We start from the raw sequence: 25,328 nt of genomic DNA, 5'->3' as shown, positions 1-25,328 counted from the left end.
TATATGTCCTTCCTTTTTTTTTTTTTTTATGCAAGTGGTTATGGTGAAATTCTTTTTTTTGAACAAAATGGGCTATTACTTTTATCAACTATATCAGCAAAATAAAAATGTTTTCGAACATTATTCAGCCATAAAAAAAGAAATCCTACCATCTACAACAATACGGATGGACCTAAAGGGTATTACGATGAGTGAAATAAGTCAGACAGAGAAAGGCAAATACAAAATGATTTCACTTATATGTGGAATCTAAAAATCAAAATAAACAAACAAACAAAACAAAAACAAACTCAGAGATACAGAAAACATTTTGATGGTTGCCAGATGGGAGGGGAGATGGGAGGGATGAGTCAAGGGGGGAAGAGATTAAGAGATACAAACTGATAGATGCAAAATAGTCATGGGGATGTAAAGTATAACATAAGGAATGCAGTCAATAATATTGTAATAACTATGTGCACTGTCAGATGGGTACTAGATTGATTGGGGTGATCACTTCGCACGTTACATAAATGTCTATAATCATTGTATTGTACACCTGAAACTAATATAATACTGAATGCCAACTGTGATTGAAAATTTTTTAAAAATTAAGAAAAAGAGAAAAAATATAATCAAAACAAATGTTTTCAATGAAAAGAACTTCATTCTATAGGTCTAATATCACTCCTGCATGTGCTAATATACTATTCATGTATATTAAAGGAGAAAACTATACTGTAAAAAAATCTATAAAATATAGTAATATCATTACTGAAGGTTAATTTTGAAATTAACAAAGACCTTGAAACCAGTAGTTTTAATTTGCTACTCTTTAATATCTCAAACCATACCACACATACAACACTGAAATTCAAAGGTAAGTATGGTTTTACATTTTTTAAAATGATTTAATTATTTTAATTTCATATAAATATGGAGGAAACTGATAAGGCTTTATTAACAACGATAAAAAGCTCAGGATTTTTTCCCAAATATGAAACAAACAAAACAGAAACAAACAAACAAAAAAACACAATAAAATTTTCCCATAATTAATTCAATTCATGGTGCCATTCTCTATAAAAGATGTATTTATTTAGGAAAACTTCAAAAGTATGTACATTACCAACCTGTAAGTTCTTCCTTTGCTTTATCTATTTCAGATAATTGAGTGTAAATTTGGTTTCTTTCTCCTTCTAGGGTTTTTAAAGAAGCGTTTAACTTTAAAGAATGGAAGAAAGTAAAAAGCAACATTAATCAGTTATACTAAAAAAAAAAAAAAAAATCTCAATATGCCATCCCAACCTTTTGAAGCTCTTTTATAACTTTGATGAAATTATTGCCTAAAATGTGCAAACTAACAAAGCAGTTTCCATCTTACAAAGTACCAAAGTCCTCAACAGTTGTAAATTCCAGATCAGGGATAGAGAAGATAAGTGACAGATGCTTACACAGTGGCTATTTTCATTTTGTTTACTTTCAACACATAAGTTTTGATTAAAGCAATCTTCAAGTCTTACCAAGACTTCTCATAGATCAGTAAAGATCAGGATACCAAGACTAGAGTGGAAAAGAGAAGGGATAAAGCAGAAGAAAAGGAACCTAGTATTTACCTCTCAAAATAGGATATGGGGCAATAGAGAGAGGAAAATACTGAGACCAGAGAAAGAAAAATGCTCAAGGAGGGAAGTATGAGAGAAAAATAGAGTAAACATTTTTATATTCCTTATACAAAAGAAATTAATTCAGACCTTGAAAATTTGTTATAATTTCTAAAAATTAACAATATGAATTTCTAATCATAAAAAAGAAAAGAAATTAATGAAGATAATTCTAATCACTTCTGAAAATTCTGATCTCTCTCATACTATAAATATAAAATTGACTTTTAAAATAATTACTAAAGACATACAGGTTTAATCTATGCTCTACTTCTTTTTTTTTAATATTTATGTAGTAATGCAAACCTTAGCAGCATGAATCAGTTTTTTCAAAGCTCCTTGTGGTTGATTATCTATAGTAAAAAACAAAAACATAATAAATTGGGGGGAAAATGCAATGCCACAATAGACATCCAAATGATTTTATTAATTCACTCAACTAGAGCCTCACAATTCTCTCCTCACTACAGTAATGAATTTGATATCAGGCAGAATGGCCTTGAATCTGCTCCCAAGAAGTTAAAGAATAAAAGCACCAGAGGCACAAGAGTATCATTTAACAAGGTCCTTCATCACCCCAAGCAGTTATATCAAGGATTTGGTATTCACCTAAATACAGTCCACAGACAGACTATTCTTGGAATCCTTCACCATACAAAACATGAGTGGAATTATACTCCAAATTAACATTAAACAAACATCAGTTTTCTCATTAAAAAATTATTTCTTACAAAAAAAGTGGAAGTGAAAGTACAAACAGAACTGTATGTGTTTACTTTGGAAATGTAATTTTCCACCAGTACATTAATGTTACCATCAAAGAAAACTTTTTAAAAATCATACCTTCTCCTCCTTAATAAATTTGTTAATTATGCATGGGTGGAGGTAGAGAAAAAGAGAAAAGACACAAAGTGAAAAGGACTACCATTAGGGAAAACTAGGTGAAAGATTCATAAGATCTCTCTGTACTCTTTTTGCAAGTCTTTTCTGTGAGTCTATAATAAAAAAACAATTTAAGTCAAAGGAATTGGTTTGAGAATACAGTGAGTAGCTATGGTGAACCTAACTTTTTCCTCAGTTTCCACACTGCAACCAAGGACAGCAGTAACAATTTGGGATGGCCAAGGTTAAAGCACTGTAACCATCTGAACCATCTAACTAAATAAACCAAAAAAAACAACAAACAAACAAACAAAAAAAAAAACGTGTCCTGAGGTATTCATTTATATAACACTCATTTTTTTTCAAACTACTCACCCATCCATTGGATTATCTTACAGTACAGGTAAAAAGAGGCATTATAATGATTATGATGCAATGTTAAAATAGCTATAATGAAGGTATGTACAACATGTGAAAAGAACAGAGGAAAGAGGCTGTAAGTCTGTCTGAGGAGTTGGAGAGAGATTTACTGAAAAGGCTGTATTCCAGCTGGAGCTTAACTATGAGGAATGGTGAGAAAGGGACAGAGTACTAAAGAAAGGTGGACAAGATGGGCCAAAGCAGTGCATAAAGAACAGGGTGAACATGGGGAGCTCAAAGGAAATACAAGAGCTAGTTGTCGTTTTTAACAAGAGGCAAGTCATTTCAAACCTAAGTGTGCATCACTTTCTGAATCACTCTTCATTTCCAATTCCAAGTTATCATCCGTTAGGTCTTCTCCAAGCACAGCAGCCCAATCTTTCATCTTCAGCAAGCGTTCAGTCAGGGTCTTGACATTTAGCAAAAGGGGGAAAAAAAAGAGAGGGTAATTAATACCTCACGCTAATGATTTACAACTTCTGAAGGTATAGTTGTAGTTTAAAAACCAATGCACATAAATAACAGTACACGAACTCTTATTCTCCATCTGGTATCAAGATACGTAAATAACTCTGAAAAATTTAACATTCATTGGCTGTTCAATTCTTCAAGTTAAAAACCAAAACCGGTTATTCCTAAACCAAATACAATTCTTGGTAACGGCCCATATTTGCTATAAAGTGACCAAACATTTTCTTATATGATATTTCTCACATGCCACAAATAAAAGTGGCCACTTACAAGAGAATAAACTATGTGAAGTCAAACAAATCTGCAAGTGAGGTACATGATATATGAAAAAATCAGATTTCACGGATTCGATTTATTCAAGTAAACAACTAGCTGGGAAGTCAGCTCACATAAAGAAACAGAAATGATAAAAGAGAATCTAAATTGGAGCATAAAAGGTTTTCCAACAATACTTTTAGAATTTTCTTGAATAGAGAAGGATTTTCTAGCACTACAGATAATAAAATGAGTGTGCCATATATGTTTGTGGAGGGACCCACCTAAAAACCCATTCTGCTCTATAATTTCCACCCTTCGATCAGCTCCCTCTTGAGAGTTCCAAGCACAAATAACATGGCCTATCGCTTTGTGTAGAGCTTGAGATTAGCATCTCATTCTTGTTCTGTTTAGGAAGAATCCCAAGTCCTTTACTAAATATAGGGAAAAAAATAAATAATATGCCAAATTATGAATACAATTCCTAAAGACGAAATCTTGAAAACATTCTTAGTAGCAACATAAAACAGCATAAATGTGAAGCTTTCAAGATGGTAATGTCCACTTTGTTGTATAGATTACAGAATGTTAGTTTTACATCTTATTACTTGATACTGATATCTGAGTATCTGTTTGCAGCTTGAAAACGTAAGATTTAAAAGAGAAGGTAGGAAAAAGGGCTAGGAGGGGGAGCAGGGAATAGGAAAGAATCAACAAATCCTAACAGTAGTATCAATTATTTTATTCATTCCTATTAAAGTTTCAATCAGATTTATTTTTTTTTAAGTATTCATCTCTGTGTAAGTACATATACCAGCTAATTTCAGTATTAAAGATATTCAATCAATACATATAATTCCATCTGTCCAATTTCTAAAATTCTTTCCAACCTCTTCTTATCAATAAATAATATTTACTAGAAACAGATGACAGTCTAAAGACAAAGATAAAATCCATTATTCTTTTTCTTTCTTCATTCAATACCGAGGCTTAAATACAGAGAGGGGGAAAGGGATAGATGGAATGTTGATACATATACTACAAATCTGTAAGGTACAAATTGGAAAATATGCCAAAAAAGTACATATCCTCAAATTTGGCCAAATAAATGATCAAAATAAAAGCTTCTGAAAACAAAAATTTTCAAATTTCAGAATAAGTATAAAATTCTAGCTGACTTGGTCACTCGGTAATCAGCAGGACCATTTACCTTGATCTGATTTTCTTTATCACATAGAACTTGTTTCGCATATACTTTGGAGTCTTCAAATGTTATTTTCTGTTTATTAAGTTCACTCACTTTCTCTTTCCATTCTTCAGCTTCTTGTAAAAGCTAAAATTCAAACCCGACAAAAAAAGAAGAGCAATTCATATTATCATCCATATGTATTTATGTATCATTAATAGATATTATACAATATAATGTGTTGCTGAGAAGGAAGGGAAGAAGACAGGAAGGGATGGAATGAAGAAGGGAAGGCAGAGTAGGCTCTTGTTTTCAAAGAACTTTCAAAGGAGTGGGAATGTAAAATAACAGACTCTTAAACCTTCTACTGATTAGCATAATAAATCTATATCAAATAAAAGGTTTTCTGACACGTATCTGTTAGGTTTGGTCATTTCTTAACATTCCTTATATCCCATATAACATGCATACCTTACTTATATGAAAATTTATCCTACCAAGAGAGACACCGAAGAATTAAAAAGGAGACCGTCCTGCTCTCCCGCTCTCCAGGAAAAGCCTATTCTTGCTCCTAGCAAGGGTCAGCCATGAGTATGCCCAGAAGATTTATAATTACAATACTCACAAGTTGAAGAGTCCCTATACAGTACAAACCTGCTTCTGGCTTTCCTGAAGTTGGGAGTTTTCACTCAAAGCATCTTTTATAGCTATTTTAAGTCGTTCTTCATTCATTTGAAATATTTTGAAGGTTGTTTTGGCCTAAGTAAAATAAAACATATCAAGTTTACAACAATTAGTTTAATAGCTCTTTTTTACATATACTCCCTATAACATGGAATTAAAGTCAAAAACATGCCTATATTAACAGGAGACACAGCATGGTACAGCATAAAAAAGGCTGGCCTAGAATCAGGGTCTAGTCATGGCTTTGCCACTAACTTGCCATGTGACCTTGGACTTTGATTTAACATCTTGTAACCTTCTATGTACTATGTAGCAAGTTTTGTTAACTTTTTATTATCTGTCTCTCTTACCAGAATTAAACTTTATGAGAACTTTTCTGTGAATTTTGTCTACTAATGTTAAGTGCCAAGAACCTTTCAACAGTGATCAGCATATAGCAATAGCTCAATAAACAGTCCAATAAAAAAATGGACTTTCCTGTGGTACCTTGTATAAAAAATATATATCTAAGTCCCTTGTATCGCAAATTCTAATTTATATCTTATTCTTTACTCATAAAAGTAATAATAAAACTAAAATGACTAACAAAAGCAACAGACCTATTAACTAATTCAACTTACTTCAGCTACTTGTGATTTGAGGGATTTTGATTCCTCTTCTAAGGACTGTATCTTTTTTGAAATATCCACCATCTGGAAATACAGTATCAATCAATAAACAAGTATTTACCAAACTCCTCAGTTTCCAAGATGCCACATGTATTACATATATTGTTAACCTAACACTTTTTCTCAAAAAGCTGAGGGCTCAAATTAAGAAACCTTCTCAGCCATATGCTTAAAGGGACTTTATGTGAAAGTTACATAATAGTAATCCATCTCATCTTTAATATTTCATAACATTTAAGTTTTATAGGCTTCAGATAAGTCCATTAACATCATCTCTTACTAAATAATCTCACACACAAGATCTTCCTGAAGACAGATTTTAAAATAGGATGACAAAAGAAAGTTAATGTTCTTCAACATACCTTTTGAGTGATAAAATAAAATCCACTACGTATGTGATTATTCAACTTATTTATGTGAGCTACTTCCATAGTGCATATAGAAGATTTCTATAAGAATATGCAAGAAACTTAACATGATAATGGTAACCTCCAGTGAACAGAAAGAGCCAGAGGATCTGGAAATTTTTACTCTACTCTTTACAGCCTTCTGTATTCTTTGATTTTTCACAGTGTATGTAATACTTTAACCAAAGTCATATTAATTTTTTAAAATTTAGTAACTTTATTTTTCCTATAGTCTCCTCAAACACAAAAGCGTTACCAATTCATCTTGCTCAGAATGTTTAGACTTCTCCTCTGTGAACTTTTTTTCTAGAAAGAGAATTTCATCCTCAAGTTCAGATTTGGACAAGTTCAGCTTTTCACAGATTTCCTAAAAAAAAGAAGCCAACTTTTTAAGACAGACATAGGAATTTTTGGTTAGGGTAAATCAGGTGAGTATAATCAAACACATATGCTAGAAGTTAAATAAGTTTAGTTTATGTATTTGTTTATTTTTATAACATTGAAATAATGGCAATTCTAACAGCGGTCAGCAAACTTTTTCTACAAAGAGACAGAGAGTAAATATTTTAGTCTTGCAGGCCATGCAGTCTCTGTCCCAAATGTAATAGTCTCTGCCTATGTAATGAGAAAGCAAAGACCATATGTAAATTAACAAAAATGTTCTAATAAAATTTTATTCACAAAAACAGGTAGAAAGCCCAGAGTCCAGTTTGCCAACCTCTGCTCTAAAGCATTATCAAGGGGAAAAGGAGAAATAAATACAATTTAATATAATTAAAGGCAAAATAAATAAATTCCAAAACCAATCAAGATTGCTTCATAATAATATTCCACATTGAATTAAGACATATTTTCTGTGACGTTTTTGAATTTAAAATGATGAGTTATTAGATTATTCTAATTGGATATTAAATACTATAATAAACATACCTCGGATATTTGTGATCCTTCAACAAACTTGATAAAAAAAAACAAACCCAAAATTCAAAGAACTTAATGCAGGCCAAAATAAAAGCAGAACAAGTACATACTATATTGGTTAAAAAACTTATTTACATATATTTCCCCAAATTTGACTATTTAATTATATGAATTCTCTGACTTGAATCCAAATTACCATATTGTTTTGATTTTATCCACAGATTCAACCATCAAATTTTTTATTGTATTTTAGTTTATATTCAATTATATTTACCAATCTTGAAAATAAACACTATGTATTTACAAATTAATAAAATTGAGAAAATTTTCCAAAATGTTCACTTTAAAGTAAAATTCAACTAATCTTATTGCTAGATTATGTAAATTCAATGCCTTTAGAAAAAATTGCTTTTATTTTATCCACAATTCCACCAATCTTGAGGAAATGTCTATGTAATCCAGTTTTTGCTCTCCTGTTAGCATGCCAAATATTTTTTAAAATTCTTTTTTAATCAAACTAATAAATTATCACTAGAACAATTTAAAAGAGGTCAACAACAAATATAACAAGTTCTTGAGAATATTAATAGGTAACAAATGAAGAAAGAAAAGATTAAATTTATTTCATTTGGAATTCAATTTATAACCTACTCTGCACTCTACTAGGAAATTTTGAATCATGACATATGGACTTTCTGATGGTTAGACATCAGTGATTGAGAATTGCTAAGCTTGACTGACTGAACACGTCCACCAAAAGTACAGAGTCCACTGTATCCTACTTTAATATTAGTAAGCTTTTTATAACACTTCCATCTCAAAACAGTAAGGCACTCCCAGTATCCTAACTTGTCATAGCTTAGCTAAACGACAAATTATCATACTTTCCTTCCTTACTATTAATCAAATCATATATGCATATCTCTTCCAAAACTCTACACTCAGTCACATGCTGGCAGCTGGAAATTGGTCACAGAGTACTTACACAACAGACCTCAGCAAAATGCTACAAATAAGGGTTCCTGCCTTTCAGAGAGCCCATTGTTAAATATTTACCAGCACACCACTGCTTATAATATAAATCTTTGGTCTAATTCTAGTCAGCTCCTAATATACTGGGGATGAAGTAATGACAAGTACTACCACAATATACATAATTTATTGCTAAATTGCTAAATTTATGGAAACAATCCTGTTTTTCTTTCTACAGGAAAGTGAATCAAAAAAAAAAAAAAAAAAAAACAAGGGCCAGCCCGGTTAGAGCTCCAGGTTCCTAACTCCGAAGGCTGCTGGTTCAATTCCCACATGGGCCAGTGGGCTCTCAACCACACGGTTGCCGGTTCGAGTCCCGCGGGGGATCGTGGGCTGCGCCCCCTGCAACTAGCAACAGCAACTGGACCTGGAGCTGAGCTGCGCCCTCCACTACTAAGACTAAAAGGACAACAACTTGAAGCTGAACAGCACCCTCCACAACTAAGATTGAAAGGACAACAACTTGACTTGGAAAAAAGTCCTGGAAGTACACACTGTTCCCTAATAAAGTACTGTTCCCCTTCCCCAATAAAATCTAAAAAAAAAAAGAAAAAAGAAAAGAAGAAAATGGTCACAAAAAATAATACACTTCCCAGGAATGAAGACTAAAGAGCTCCTATATAGCCTAGATTCTAGTGAACTAAACGTGCCTCACTCAAAACAAGTTAGCAAAAAGTGCTCAAATATTTAAAATATTTTATGCTACTTACTATTTCCTATATTTAACTTTTTATTCACATTTAACATACAGAGATGCTCTTTCACATTTCCTTTGAAATCGTTTGGAGAAGACACATAACTTTTGTAAAGTTTATGTTATTTAGTAAGAACCCTCCCCCAGCTTTCATAATTATACTATTTGTTTTTACCTCCAAACTTTGTGCTTCTGTTGACTCCTTCTCAAAGCTGGAATCCTTTAAAGATGACTCTAAGCCTTCATACTGAAAAGAAAGCAACACTGTTAAATCTCTACCAATTTTATTCCAAATTTTATTTGGATAGGTGTCTTAAGAAGCAGACAGAATCTACTTCCTGTTAAATTTCCGTGGATTTACTTAACTTTCAATTTTTCAAATATGAATACTAAAAACAAACAAATCCCGGGCAGCTAACACATCACAACCCAGTAGCTTGGGCAACACATGAAAGAACTTCACACTTAAGATTAAGAGAGGTGTGCAAGTCTACCTATCCATTAAAGAAAAATTTATACTAAGAGCCATCAGAAATTTTCACTTCTAATTCAAATCATACAACAAATAAGGCAAGTAAGGAATAGAAAATGTCTCAAAGATAAAGAGAACCAAGGATATCGTAAAATTAAGACAATGAAACACACAATGCTGTCAAATGTAGCAAAATTCACTTCAATGCTTTAAAAAAAAAAAGTAATTAAAGGAAATACCAGATTGTTCTGGATCAACCTTCCTGCTAAGAACAAGAAAAAGAGCTGGACAAAAATACCAAAAAACAGGATATGTCTGAAGGCCTCTGAGTTATCAAAATGGTGACAATTTGTGACAAAAATGGGCATCCTCAGAAAGGCAAGTCCAGCATTTGACATTTCCTTCACCCACCCCCCCATCCCTAAAAGTAGAGAACAATAGGCTAAGAAAGTGAGCAGAGATTTTAGTAGAATTGGGAGCTGAGAAGACAAAATTTGAAGTTCAGGACCTGATGAGTAGGATGAGCCATGGAGCTCAGGTTTCAGGGTGGGACCATGTGACAGAATGAATAATGACCTCTCCAAATTCTGCCCCAATCCCCGAAATTTCCAGATGTGATTAAGTTAAGGATCTTGAGATGAGGAGAATATACAGGGTTATTTTGGTGGGTTCAACATAACCCCAAGGGTCCTTATAAGAGGGAGGCCAGGGGATCAATGTTAGGAGAGAAGTTGATGTGAAGATGGAAGCAGCGAATGAAGTGATGCAGCTATTAGCCAAGGAATGTGGGTAGCCTACAGAAGGTGGAAGAGGCAAACAACAGATTCTTTCCTGGAGCCTCCACAAGGAAGCAGACCTGCTGATACTTTAATTTTAGCCTATGAGACTGGTGGTTTTAGACTTCTGATCTCCAAAACTATAGTTGAGTAAATTTGTGTTGCTTTATGCCACTGAGTTTGTGGTAATTTGTTATAGTAGCAATAAGAAACTGATATCAATCCACAGTGGCTACCTTATAAGCAAGTCTAAACCAGAAACACACTAATCCTTTTAATAGGTCAACTTTCCGCACACCTTAATCAGTGATTAAAGTAATCGAAGATTTAAAATGTCCCTAGCCCAACTGCCTATGAGAAGCAAGAGTAAATCCTCACTGGAGAAAGATAATATCACCTACAGCTTCAAAATTATCTACACAGCTTTTGTTATACTATCACTGATACTCAACATAAAATAATAACCTGGTATTCAAGAAGACAAGATTTAACTGAGAGCCACGGGGAAAAAGTGAGCAAAAGAAATAGAGTTTCGGGGAGGACAGTGGCTCAGTTGGTTAGAGCGTGAGCTCTGGGCAACGGGACTGCAGGTTCGATTCCCACATGGGCCAGTGAGCTGCGTCCTCCGCAACTAGGATGAAGTCAATGAGCTGCCGCTCAGCTCCCAGGTGGCCAGACGGCTCAGTTGGTTGGAGCACGGGCTCTCAACCTCAAGGATGCCGGTTCAACTCCCTCAAGGGATGGTGGGCTGTGCCCCCTGCAACTAACAACGGAAGCTGAGCTGTGCCCTCCACAACTAAGATTGAAAGGACAAACAACTTGACTTGGAAGTCCTGGAAAGACACACTGTTCCCCAATAAAGTTCTGTTACCCTTCCCCAATTAAAAAAAAAAAATATATAGTCTCAGAGGACACAGATAATGGAGTTCTCAGTCAGATATTGGCTATCATCAAAAAGATAGATAATAACAAGTGTCAGGAAGGATATGGAGAAATTGGAACCCTCACAAACTGCTGGTGGGAATGTAAACTGGTACAGTCACTATGGAAAACAATTTGGTAGTTCTTCAAAAGTTAAATATACACCCAGCAATTCCACTCCTAGGTATATACCCCAAAGAATTGAAAACATATCCACACAAAAGCTTACACATAGCAGCAGCATTTATAATAGCCAAAAAGAAGAATAACTCAAATGTCCATCAACTGACAAATGGATATATAAACTGTGATATGAAATATTATTTGGCAAAAATAATTAAATACTGATACACGCTATAACCTGGATGAACCCTGAAGACATTATGTAAGTGAAAAAAAGCGAGTCACAAAGGACCACATATTATATGAGTCCATTTATGTGTGATGTCAAGAATAGGTAAATCTGTATACAACATGGATGAACCCTGAAAACATGCTAAACAAAAAAGCCAGTCATAAAGGACATGTTAAACAATTCCATTTATGTGAAATGGAATCCAGAATAGGAAAAATTATAGAAACAAAAAGTAGATTAACTGTCTAGGGCTTGGGAATGGAGGAGATTGGGGAAAGGGTGATAGTTAAGGGGTACAGCGTTTTCTTTCTGGGGTAGTAAAAATGTACAAAATGATTTTGGTAATGGATATATACATGTAACATGCGAATATACTAAAAGCCACTCATTTGTGCACTTTAAATGGGTGAACTGTACAGTATGTGAATAATATCCCAACAAAGCTATAAAAAAAACACTACACTATAAAAATCATCAGATACCACGGAATATATCTGAGATGTGCAAGAGATGTGCAACTCAAAAATGTATAAAATAATACTGAGAGAATTTTAAGACATAAGTGGAGGGATATACCATAGTCCATTGAGAAGAATTCAACTATATATTCAATGCAATCCCAATGAAATTCCTAGCAGGCAACGTGCATGTTGTAAACTGATGAAATGATTTAAAATGTATATGGACAGGCAAAACGCCAAGACAACCAAGACAATGTTGAAGAACAAACACTGTCAGATAGCAAGACTTGTTATAAAATAGATTTTAAAAAAAATGGTGGACATGATGAGAATAGGAAAAAAAAAATAGACCAACAGGACAAAAGATAAACAGACACAGATATATGCAGTCACTCAATTTAAGATGACACTACAGAACAAAAGGAAAAGGTGGTCTTTTCACATGAAAATATTCACATGAAAATCATTGACTCTTACCTCCAAGTCATACCATCTCACATTCAATTTCAAATAGATTAAAAACTGATTAAATTTGGGCTTAATAGTTCCCCCTAAAAAAATTCCTGTGTATGAATTCCTATGTACTAAAGCCCAACCCCCAGTATGAATTTTACTGTATTTGGAGATGGGCCCTTTAAAGAGGTAATTAAATTAAACTGAGGCTGTTAGGGTGGGCCCTAATCCAATCTAACTGATGTCCTTATAGGAAGTGAAAACTTGGACACAGAGATACCAGAAACTGGTACAGGCACAGAAGAAAGACCATGTGAGGACAGGGAAAGAGGGCGGCCATCCTCAAGCCATGGAGGGAGGCCTCAGAAGAAACCTGCCAACACCTTGGTCCTGACCTTCTAAGCTCCAGAACTGTAAAAAAATTAATTTCTGCTGTGTAAGCCATCAAGTCTATGGTATTTTGTTATGAGTCCTAGCAAACTAATACAAAGACTAAATGAGAAAAGTAAAACATTCAAGTTTCTAAAAGATAACACAGAAGAATATCTTCATATCCTTGAGAAGACAAAAATTTCTTAAGTAGGAAACAAAAAGCAGTCATCATAAAGAAAAAGTTGACGAATTAGACCATGTTAAAATTAAGAACTTCTGCTTACCAAGACACCATCTTAAATAAAAAGGTAAACACAGAGTGGGAGATATTTACATGTATCTGGCAAAGGACTCGTATCCAAAATACAGGAAAAAAATCCTACATATCAAAAAGGAAAAAGATAGACAACCAAACCTTTAAAAGTGTAAAAAAAAAAAAAAAAAAAAAAAAACAGGCAACTTCACAGTAAGGATATCCGGATATCCAAACAGCCAAGAAACATGAAACCTCATAAGTCATGAAAACACAAATTGAAACCATGAGTCGCCACTGCGCACCTACCTACCACAATGGTTAAAATTGATAAGATTGGTAATATGAGGAGCAACTGAACTCTCATACTTTGCAAACAAATCATTAATAATAAACTGACATAGAAGTACCTGCATTGAGAAGTATAAAGTCCTCTGATTCTAACATGAATATTAACATTTTCAAAAATGTCTTACCTCTTTTTGAACAAGGCTAAATTTTTCAAGTAGTTTACATTTTTCTTCAATTAGTGTAGAAAGTTCTACAGCAAGCTTTTTCTCTCTTCCTAAAAATAAAAAAAGTTAAAATGTGAAACACTTACTCATAAAGATATATGAACACCTATGTTCACTGCAGCCTTATTTACAATAGCCAAGACATGGAAACAACCTAAGTGTCCACTGCCAGATGACTGGTTAAAGAAGATGTGGTGTATATCTTCTTTAAGATATACACATTGCATATATGCAATGAAATACTACTTAGCCATAAATATGCAATGAAATACTACTTAGCCATAAAAAAATGAGGAAATATTGCCATCTGCAACAACATGGATGGATCTTGAGAGTACTATGTATGCTAAATGAAATAAGCCTGATGGAAAAGGACAAACAGTACAATTTCACTCATATGTAGAATTTAAAAAGTAACAAATGAACCAACAAAACAAACAAAAACAAACTCACTGACACAGACAACAGAATAGTGGTTACCAGCGGGAAAACAGGATAGGGAGAGGACGAAGCGGGTAAAGGGGGTCAAATATATAGTAACAAAAGGAGAATATACTTCGGGTGGTGAGCATACATGTATGTCAAATTACAATCTTGTACACCTAAAAATTATATCATGTTATTAACCAATGTTACCCCAATAAATTATTTTGAAGTTAATATTATCATGTTTAAATTGTTTTAAGTTTTAGAATTATAAACAACGGTGAGATCTAAAGTATAAAAAAGAGCTTACCCACATAAAGCCGGCTTTGAATCTGAAACAAATTTTAAACAAAATTACGTTAAAACAGACAGACATTCAAGTAAATATGATTTACTTAACTTATACTGCCCACTTAAAAACAATACTTTTCTTATTGCCTTAGTATGAATATAAATTAGCCTAGTATTCTATGTCCAACGAGATAAATGTTACATATTAAAGTATCCCTGTTGAAGGTTCACATTGTGTATTAGCATATTAAAGATTCTGAAATAACTATCTTAAAAATATCTATTTAATTTCATTTACCCCATTGTTCCTCAAACATATTTGACCCTAAAACAAACTATTTCAGGAAGCTCCTATTATCATCTCCCCTAGTGCTAATATCCAAAATAACACAATTTCAGAAATGTTACCACAGGGCCATGTATCTGAAATGACTATAAAGAAACAGTAAAGGTTTTTTTCTTCTTTAGCCTCTCTTCTCAAATAATGAAGGAAAAATTCCATTTGTAAGAAGGTCAGGTTTAGGGTTGAGGTAATATAAGTAAGTATAAAAAACAATGGGGACTTACATCATCTACAGAAAATGTATAGGGATAAAATTAAAAGAGACAAAATTTAAAAGTCAAGGTACAGTATAATAGGTAAAGATGAGGAACAAGTTATTTAAATGAAACATCAAAGTGAGGAACTATCTCAAAAGGTTAACAGGAAACTACAAAAAAATTGGGGGAAAAACATTAAGAGATTTAGAAGTCTTAAGTATAAAGAACAACATCTAAAACATACTAGTCCCAAAAAGAGAAATAAAAATGTAACATGCAGAAGAAATTTACCAGAATTAAAAAAATTATAAAAGATCTCATATTAAGATTCCAGAAAATTTTAAAGGAGAAATAAGAAAAAAAATTTTCAAACGTAGACACATTATATTGAAATAAAACTATCAAATTAAAAGACTCTAAAAGCTTCCACAGAGAACAGATCACTTACAAATGAATAAAAATCAGACTGACATTAGACTTTTCAATAAGTAACATTAGATGTAAAAAGACAAGGAAGTACAGCTTTTTAAGTATTAAAAGAATGGAACTTTAAACCTAGAATGGTTATATCGAACAAATTATTTCAGTGTGAGGACTTAATTCAAATATCAAGCATTCAAAATAAAATCTCAGAAGCTCTGTCACATAAAGACTCACACTAAAACAATCTTGAAAGAAGTATTCAAATACGGGAAGAATTAAATCTAGAAGATCCTGTAAGAGATATGTTAATTAAGGGTTATCAAATATCTTGGTAATTTATTTTTGTAGTCTTGAGTGATGGGTAACGATGGGTGGAGGATAAAGTAAAGAACAAAGAAAAGAAAAAGAGAAACATATCTAGAACTACAGTTTTAGATTATAACAACAAGATGGGGGTTAGAAAGTGAGAATGTAAGAGTATGCTATGGTCCTTATTTTCTTAGCAGAAAGATGTACTTACCAATGTACAAAGAAATTAGTAGAAATATAAAAAGTCAAACAAATTAATAAACTAAGCGGGAAGAAACTAATCCAAATACATCAATAATCATAATATATGTAGATAAACTCAACAGTGAAAACACAGAGGTTGTCAGATTAGATATAAAAGAAATGATACAGGGCACACATTAAGTAAAAGACCAAAGAAAGGCTGAAAAGTATAAGGATGAAAAAAGAAAAATTAAATGTCACCCAAAAGAAAGTTGGTATGGCTATGTTAATCTCAAATAATAGATATTAAGACCAAAGCATCACTAGAATTATAGGGTGTCACTAGATGTCGATAAAAGGTTCAATTTACCATGAAACGTAGCAATTCTAAACATGTATCCACCTAACAAAATATGCTCAAAATATGTAAAGAACTAACAGAATTACAGAAAGTGATAAATCTCTCATGACAGTGGGATTCAACCCACTTCTCTTCATTCTTGGTAAAGAAAACAAACAAAAAAAGTGCAAGAATATATAATACATGAACAACACAAATTAGTCACTTAGTACATTTGACCTAAGGGGTGGATACAGAATGGTATCCATGTATCTGCTTTCAACAATGATCAATGGAATGGAATTAAGAGTGCAGAAAAGCTCTATATGCATGCAGAACTTTAACATGCATGGCAGATGAATAGGAAAAAGAGGAACTATTCAATAAATGAAAGTGAAAAAATGGTTATATCTCAGGGGAAAATATTACACTGAATCCCTATCCCGTATCAGAGGGAAAAAAAAAAGGATTCTAGATGAATCAAGGACTCAAGTGTTTAAAAGCAAATTTTTAAAATTAAATTTTAAAAGCAAATTTTTAAAATTAAGAGTATCTGTTCATCAGAAAACATCTGAAAGAAAATGAAAAGATGTTTCATACTAGGACATTTACTCTACACAGAATCAACCAAGACAGCATCAAGAATACATAAAGAACACCTACAAATAAAAAAACAACAAACTACTTAATGGAAAATTAGGCAAAAGAAATAAACAATTATTTCCCAAAATAATAAATACATATGGCCAGTAAATTTAGTAAAAGTTTTCAGTCTCGGGGCAGCCGGATGGCTCAGTGGTTAGAGCATGAGCTCTGAACAATAGGTTGCCGGTTTGATTCCCACATGGGCCAGTGAGGTGCGCCCTCCACAACTAGACTGAAGACAACCAGCTGCTGCTGAGCTGCTGGAGGGGCAGCCAGATGGCTCAGTTGGTTAGAGAGCGAGCTCTCAACAATAAGACTGCCAGTTCGATTCCCGCATGGGAAAGTGGGATGCGGACCCCTGCAACTAAAGATTGAAAATGGCAACTAGACTTGGAGCTGAGCTGTACCCTCCACAACTAGATTGAAGGACAACGACTTGGAGCTGATGGGCCCTAGAGAAACACACTGTTCCCAATATTCCCCAATAAAACTAAAAAAAAAAAAAAAGTTGCAGCCGCTATGGAAGGAAGGCAATGTGGAGGTTCCTCAAAAAATTACTAATAGAATTACCATATGACCCAGCAATCCCTCTCCTGGGTATCTACCCAAAAAATCTGAGAACATTTTTTCATAAAGACACGTGTGCTTCAATGTTCATTGCAGCTTTATTTACGGTGGCCAAGACATGGAAACAACCAAAATGTCCTTCGATAGATGAATGGATAAAGAAGTTGTGGTATATGTACACAATGGAATATTATTCGGCCGTAAGAAAAGATGAAATAGGACCATTTGTGACAACATGGATCAATCTTGAGATTATAATGCTAAGCAAAACAAGTCAGACAGAAAAAGTAGAGAACCATATGATTTCACTGATATGTAGTATATAAACCAAAAACAACAAAAGAACAAGACAAACAAATGAGAAACAAAAACTCATAGACACAGACAATAGTTTAGTGGTTACCAGAGGGTAAGGGGGTTGCAGGGTGGGAGATGAGGGAGATGAGGGTAAGGGGGATCAAATATATGGTGATGGAAGGAGAACTGACTCTGGTGATGAACACACAATGGGACTTATAGATGATGTAATACAGAATTGTACACCTGAAATCTATGTAACTTTATTAACAATTGTCACCCCAATAAACTTTAATTAAAAAAAGTTTTCAGTCTCATTACTGATGGAGGAATTCAAATCAAGATCACATCAAGATACCATTTTATACCCATTCAAGTGGCAAAATAACAAGTGTTGGAAAGGACAGAAATCAAATGGATCTCCAGGACCTCTTATATATTGCTGGTAAGGGTGTAAATTGATACAATTTGGAAAAGAATTTGGCATTATCTCTTAAAAGGAGAACCTCCACAGACCCTATAACCCAGGAACCACACCCCTAAGTATATTCCCAAGAGAAACTTAAAAATGTATAGGAGATATGTATAAGAATACACACAGCAGCACTAATTATAACAGAAAAAAAAAACCTCGAAACAACCCAGATGTCCAAGACTAGAAAATCTATAAACTTTAGCATATTCCTGTAATATTCCAGAGCAAAAAAAACAGAAAAAAATTAAAGCCTCATCCAAAAATAGGGATGAAGCTTAGCATAAGATTAACATGTTAACATAGGATGGAGTAAAAAAGTTCCAAAACATGACATATGGCATGATACCAAGTAAAATTACATTACTATACTTTTGAGGAATATATGCAAATATGACCAAAAATAATTTTTTTAAGGCATGGTATTAATCAACACAAGATCCAGAACAGGGTTGCCTTTACTACAGGGAAGCAGGGGGATGAAATGAAGGAAGATCACCTAAATGTAAGTGATAGTTAGTGTTTTTGTTTCTAGGTTGGTGGTATATTCACAGATGCTTAGTATGTTGTTAAAAACAAGCACAAAACAAAAATGAATGAATGAATGAATGAAGGGTTTTAGTATTAGTGTAGAATACTTCTATAAAGAAATCCTTTAAAATTTTTACACTTAAAAAAATTCCTGACAGTCGCTCTCCTCCTGGGCCTGTGCACTCCAGCGTTTTGGGAATAAATTTTCTTTTTAAAAATTAAAAAAATTCCTCTAAATCCATACTGCTTCTAGTATCCACACATTAACATCAATAACCCACATAACTACAACCTAACTTGTTTCCTTAAAAGATGTGTTTCTCATATAACTTGTTCAACCTGAAAACAAACATGAACATTCCCTTAGTACACAGCATTGCTTACTTACCGATCGAAAACTTCTCCACAAAAACAAGAAAAAAGCAAAAAATCCAACAGTAGCTGCACATATCAGCAATTCCCCTGGAAAACCATAGGAATTAGGACCTGGTGTCATATCTTCAGGTAATGCTGCTGCAACCTTCAAGACAAAGAAAATTAACTTTCTTTAAATGTACTTTTGATTAGAAGTATTGATTACAAACTGCTTATACAGTGAATGTTTGTGTCCCCCCCAAACAAAATGTGTATGTTGAAACCTAATCCCCAATGTAATGGTATTTGGAAGTAGGGCCTTTGAGAGGTGATTAGCTTATGAGTCACGGCCTCATCCACAGGATTAATGCCCTTATAGAAGAAGCCACAGAAAGATCCCTTGACCTTTCCATCATGTGATGTTATAGTGTGAAAACTATGATCCAGGAAACATGCCCTCACCAGACACCGGATCTGTGACACCTTGATCTTGGCCTTCCCAGCCTCCAGAACTGTGATAAAAATGTTTGTTGTTTAAACCACCAAGTCTATGGTATTTTTATTATAGCAGCCTAAACAGACTAAGACACAAACATAAGTACAAGTTTATATGTAAATATTATTAACACCCTTTTCATGAAACAGGTTGCCAGATTACCACCAAACAGAATGTATGAGAATATTTTTCTGGCAACTTTCAAACACTATCACCAAGTGAAAAACAGCAGTATGGTGAAATGCACTGATTTTCAAACTGGGGTTTGACAAGATGCCTCAGAACTTCTGAGGATGAGAATAAGAGGAAAGAAGGCCAAAAAAAGAAGAAGAGTTCAGGTGCTCTTATCCTGATTTCAACCAGTTTAGGTTTTATCTATAGAGCACACTGGGTTTCATATAAGATTTCCCTATAATTAAAAAAAAAAAAAAAAAGAAAGGATCTGCAACCCCTCAGACTTAAAGGTGGCAAAAGTTACCCACTATTGCTGGGTGCCTCACCATTTCCTAATAATTCTGTTAACCCTGCCCATGCATCTGTAACTAGCAATAAAATCTCTTAATTTGAAAAAAACAAAAACATGGACCTGCAGCTTTAAAAAAAAAAAAAGTTTAAAAACCACGATGGAGCTTTGGGTTTGAAATTTGAATCCCTCTATCCTACCTCTGTGGCTCCCTTCTCTTATCCGTAATGGGAATAATGCTTGCAACATGCAAGGCCTGTGGGTACTCAAAAAGGCAACTATTTCTATTTTTCCTCCTTCAAGATCATGATCCTGTATCCACGGCCTTTCCACATTACTACTTAGCAGGTCTTCTACACAAAACAGCTTGGGCTTTTGCGATTGCTTCAGTATTTCATCTTTCCTCCTCACCCAATGGGGTTTTCTTTTCTGTTACCAAAACCCAGATGTTACTCGATCACATAATAAAAAGAAGGCAGGGGAGAAAAGGAAAATGCCCTTTTAAGGAACAACGAGAAGTCTAATCATATTAGATTCTTTCTGCAATTCAGCCCAAAACCTCTGGAGCGTATCTTCCCTTTTTAGGTCCTTTCTACCTAGAAAAACCCCCTTTAATGTCTATTCCCCATCCAAAAGCTTTTGTTTATAGTTCTAATCTATATACATACTCTTTCCAAATTGCTATCTATAGTTCATTAACCTGTATTAAATACACCTGATTATACTGCTTCTTAAAAATACCTTTACCCTGAACGCAGTCTGCCTCTGTCTCTGTCTACATTATCCCAGTTACCAGTTAACAGAAATTCACATCACTAAAGCCAATCAGTTATTTAAAAAAAATCTATTTCTGCCTCTGAAAAAAAAGAGGCATTTAACACACATAGTAGACAAGTTTTCTTTAGTGTATATATTCTCCAAGAATCTTAATTTCAGCTATTCCAAAATATAAAATGTACACTTCAAAAATGTAATAATCAATATGATTCCTTTACAATATTACGACACTTTAAGCAACAATTCTAAAACCATCTCTCAGATCAAACATGCAATTATCTTTAGTACATGATATTTCTTAAATTCAATAGCATTTATCAGCCCTTCTATTCTAAAAGATGGTAAATTCTAGGTTCAAGCTTTGAGCTGGTTGGACTGAGGAACAGCAACGAATCTGGGTCTCAAGAATTCATCTCAAATCCATTGCTCCAGTCTTACTTGTTCTGGCTTTCTCATGGAGAATTTTCACCTTTAAATATTAACTACAACATAGCACTCTATCTCACAACAGCACAGAAAGAATAACCAGATTTATCAAACATCAATAAATTCCGGGGGTGCCAAAAAAATGTACACACATGACTTGTATTCATATTTTGTTACCAGTATATATTATTACAATTTTAATAGTTTTTTTCCTTTCTTAAAATGTGTATACTTTTTTTGGCACGCTTGTATAATACAATTCACGATTACACAATTTGGTTAATAGATTCTAAATTTTAGAAGTGATGGGCAACTCTCCATAAATATGGCAGTGATTAATCACAGAATACTTAAAACCTATTCCACTCCCAAACAGGAGTACTAAAGGAGTTCTAGAGCAAGTATCTTAAAAGACTCAACTAATCAAGTTGACAAAATACTCTAGGGTTAAATCAAAATTGTTTTTCATCTAACCTCAATAAGCATGATATATATTAATAAAAACGAAATAATGGAATACACGCCCTGAGAATACTTTACAATGCAAAGTTCCATTGAAGGGTACACCTCTCCAAGATATAAAACTTGAAAAATAATTTCCTCTTTACATATTAGTCATGCTAAAAATTGGAATATTTTTTCCCTGTAATTTAGTAGTAAACCATCAGAGTTTAAAAGGGAGACTGACTCACTCATTATTCACAAGTTTGATAAAAACCTATTTTTAATATGCCTCTTAATTTTCTCAGGTCTTTATTTTACCCAAATGTAAACTGGTGACCATAAATAATAATAATAATAACTCTCCCTTTATAAAGGGATCAAAAGAGATTTTGGGGCAAATGGTCTAAAAAGAGCTAAGGCAGAATTAGAGTTCAGCCTGAAACAGGAATTGCAAAATGAATAATTACATGAGAAGTTGTTAGTATTCATTTAGTCCTCTGCCCATCCACACATTCTACATTTATTAACAAATTATATTCCAGACACTTTTAAAAAATATTCTCTCCTTTTACTCTTATCCATTTTCATAGTTTCAACTTCCACTATGATGATAGCTCACAAATCTAAGACTGCAACTCTGAGTTTTATGATACCAGTTAATTGGACAAATCTGGAGGAGTCACTGTACACAAGGATCATCTGCTAGTCTGTGCTCTATTGAAACAGGGAAACTTCCTGCAAATGGATATGGTCTAGGACCCCTGATGGGAGGAGGGAGGTAGTCATTCCCAAAGCCAATCATACAGGAGAGGACCTCTAAAAGGAAACCACTGTTTGATCTTAAGCTGGTAAAACCCCCATTTCTACTTTGGTCATTCTCTTTTGAAACACAGACTTTGAGAAAGGTGCTAAATGGTGCTCAGCATATAAAAATATGCCAAGTCTTAAAATGGGACAGAGCCTAGGAGCCTGGAGAGGAAGCCCTATTATATGTAGGCTGAATTGTCTGTATCTTTTTCTCCGTGGTTTCTTTTTTAGTATTTAGTTAACATTTAGTAATATGTAGAGGGGAAATTATTTTTCAAGTTTTATAACTTGGAGAGGTGTACCCTTCAATGGAACTTTGCATTATAATCAAGTATTTTCAGGGCATGCATGTTGACATTCTATTATTTTGTTTTTATTAATATATATCATGCTTATTGGAGGTAGATGAAAAACAATTTTGATTTAACCCTAGAGTATTTCGTCACCTTGATTGGTTGAGTCTTTTAAGATACTTGGTCTAGAACTCCTTTTGTACTCCTGTTTGAGAGTGGAAAAGGTTTTAAGTATTCTGTGATTAATTACTACCATCACTTCTAAAATTTAGAACCAATTTACATTTAGTAAGTAAAGGTTTATTTACATGTTTCAGGCTTGTTTCAGCTACAGTATGAGGAATTAGGCCTAGTGGAAAGTGCTAAATAAAAGCACATTGTCTCTCCATCACTTGCATTACCTGGAACCTACTATGTCTCCAGCAAGCATCACTGCACATCACTCCCTGAGCCCACTTTACACTCTAGTAATACAGCTCCACATACCATGCTGTTTCATACAACCTCTTAAGCTACTCCCAAAAGGATTTCCTAAAGAGTCAAGAAAATGTAATCTCTCCCATCCCTCAATTTCCCTAGCATTTGGTGTGTATGCTTCAGTAAGCACTTCAGTTTCTACTTCGTACTATTTTCTTTTCTTGTCTCCCTTAACAGACAGCGTATCAGTTTCCCACCCAAACTGTCTTGGTCCATTTAGAATCTCCATAGAACTGTCATATGTATACATATATGTGAATACCACGGCAACGGTACTTTTTAATTTACATGACAAGAAACCAGTAATAACTGCCCCAATATTGAAAGGGGCTTTTTACATTTTTAATACAAATAGTGTTTTTTTTTAAAAAAAACCCGGCGACATAAATGTCTCTAAACATGTCAACAAAGACACCTATAAACACTTAGAAAAATCCCTGCAACATGATCATAAACTGAACCAAAAATAAATAAATAAATTTTGAACACTGGAAGTTTAATGTCTTCAGATTTTACATTAACACGACCTTTTACATTAACAAGACACTGAAAGAAGCGAAAAACAACCTCACTTATGGTAAAGCATCTCAGAAGAGCATTCTTTATTAAAAGAAAATGCAGAATTAGAATCCTAACTCCCAGTCCAGGCTTAGGTGCCCTTTCAGCACAAGAAGAAGTTTCATCACTAAAGGGAACTCATTTCGGAAGATCACTCCTTACCCTTAAGTTTCTTACAGTCGGGGGGCGGGGGCCTTTGGGAGGACCAAGTGTCACGGGACCCTGTTCAAAATAACATGATGGAAAGGCTAACTCTTTTTAGGAATCGGGAAACACTTAACACACCTTTACAAAGTCCCACTAAGCAAATGCTCTCTTAACCTTCCTCATCTCCTGGTCCCCTTCCACCCACCCCAAAAAAAACGTCCAAGCATCCTACGAACCTGGCTACTGCCTGGGACACAGGCCGGAGCCCGGCGGCAGGTGAAGACTGGCTTCGGAACCTCGGACCACTGCGGCTCAGACCCCAAAGCCAAAGTCTGATGCTTCCTTCCCTGGGCGGCTTCCGCGACCCCGGGGCCAAGTAACCCTGATCGCGCCAGGACTCACCCTGCGTAGCTTTTCCAGGACCAGCCCCAAATACGGCTGAGTGGCAGCCCTGGACCCCTCCATGGCGCCAAGGCTGCCTGGACTGTAGTGGCCCCAGCCAGGGCCTTGACCAAGCCTCAACAACCGGCAGAGAACACGCAGCGTTCGGTCCGGAACCCAAACCCGCACTAGGCAACCGGGGCAGACCACTGAGGAGCCGGCTGCGGGGGGTTGCTGGAGGGAACGGTGCCCACAGGCCTCAAGTGTCCACGCTGCCCACACGGGGAGCCTCAGCCCCTACGTTACGCTTTCCGTCCGCCGGATCCGAAGGTCCAAGCTGGCCCCGCACAAGCCTGCGACTTGCCATCTCCTCGCCGCCCCACCCCTCGGTTTGGTTTAGGCCAGGCCGCGGAAGGGAGGCGGGGAGGCGGGGACACCGTGCATTTCCCCTCCTTCTTCGCGCGAGGTTCGTAGACGTGTCCCGGGCGCTCGCTCTTAAAGGGACCGGCGCTCTACCTGGCGAAGCTACCCACCCTTAGAATTCGAGGGGCTAAGGGGCTGAGAGAATGGGGTTCGGCCTCAAGTTCTGCGCTGAACTGTGGAATGCACAGCCCCGACGACAAGGCTATGGCCCAGGTCTCCCCACATCGGGTGGCCACGGCGGCACTGAGGCTTCTCCTGGAGGCCCCTTGGTGCAGCCTGGCAGGTTGAGCGCTGCGCGACCCCTCGACCCAGAGGCCAGCAGCAGGCCGAGCCTCAACCTCCAGCACTTTCCTCTCCCAGCCCCGCTAGAGTCTGCTCTCTACACCCCACGGAAGCCCTGACAGCGTGGTATCCCGT

The 25,328-nt window shown here is 35.2% G+C and overlaps 1 protein-coding gene across 11 annotated transcripts in view; it reads right to left on the bottom strand.

Annotated features, from left to right (window-relative positions):
• Window positions 1-25,328, bottom strand: part of MIA2 (MIA SH3 domain ER export factor 2) — an 84,714-nt gene that overhangs the window by 38,366 nt on the left and 21,020 nt on the right. For 4 of the 11 annotated variants that reach the window (XM_033107814.1, XM_033107817.1, XM_033107822.1 and 1 more), the window contains 12 exons: window positions 19,254-19,385; window positions 14,578-14,599; window positions 13,803-13,891; window positions 9,439-9,510; window positions 7,547-7,573; window positions 6,873-6,983; window positions 6,162-6,233; window positions 5,512-5,616; window positions 4,882-5,004; window positions 3,237-3,354; window positions 1,950-1,996; window positions 1,113-1,203 (listed from right to left, as the gene is read on the bottom strand). In XM_033107814.1, the coding sequence (XP_032963705.1) occupies window positions 1,113-1,203; window positions 1,950-1,996; window positions 3,237-3,354; window positions 4,882-5,004; window positions 5,512-5,616; window positions 6,162-6,233; window positions 6,873-6,983; window positions 7,547-7,573; window positions 9,439-9,510; window positions 13,803-13,891; window positions 14,578-14,599; window positions 19,254-19,385 (1,009 nt within the window). Of the gene's footprint in view, window positions 1-1,112; window positions 1,204-1,949; window positions 1,997-3,236; window positions 3,355-4,881; window positions 5,005-5,511; window positions 5,617-6,161; window positions 6,234-6,872; window positions 6,984-7,546; window positions 7,574-9,438; window positions 9,511-13,802; window positions 13,892-14,577; window positions 14,600-19,253; window positions 19,386-24,343; window positions 24,489-24,509; window positions 25,263-25,328 lie in introns of those variants that run through there. The other 7 variants (XM_033107815.1, XM_033107818.1, XM_033107824.1 and 4 more) reach the window with 6 other exon arrangements.

The sequence above is a fragment of the Rhinolophus ferrumequinum genome, chromosome 6 (assembly GCF_004115265.2).
Source record: "Rhinolophus ferrumequinum isolate MPI-CBG mRhiFer1 chromosome 6, mRhiFer1_v1.p, whole genome shotgun sequence".
Lineage (NCBI taxonomy): Eukaryota > Metazoa > Chordata > Mammalia > Chiroptera > Rhinolophidae > Rhinolophus > Rhinolophus ferrumequinum.
Note: the sequence above shows the minus strand (reverse complement) of the source record. Positions and strands in the feature narration are given on the sequence as shown.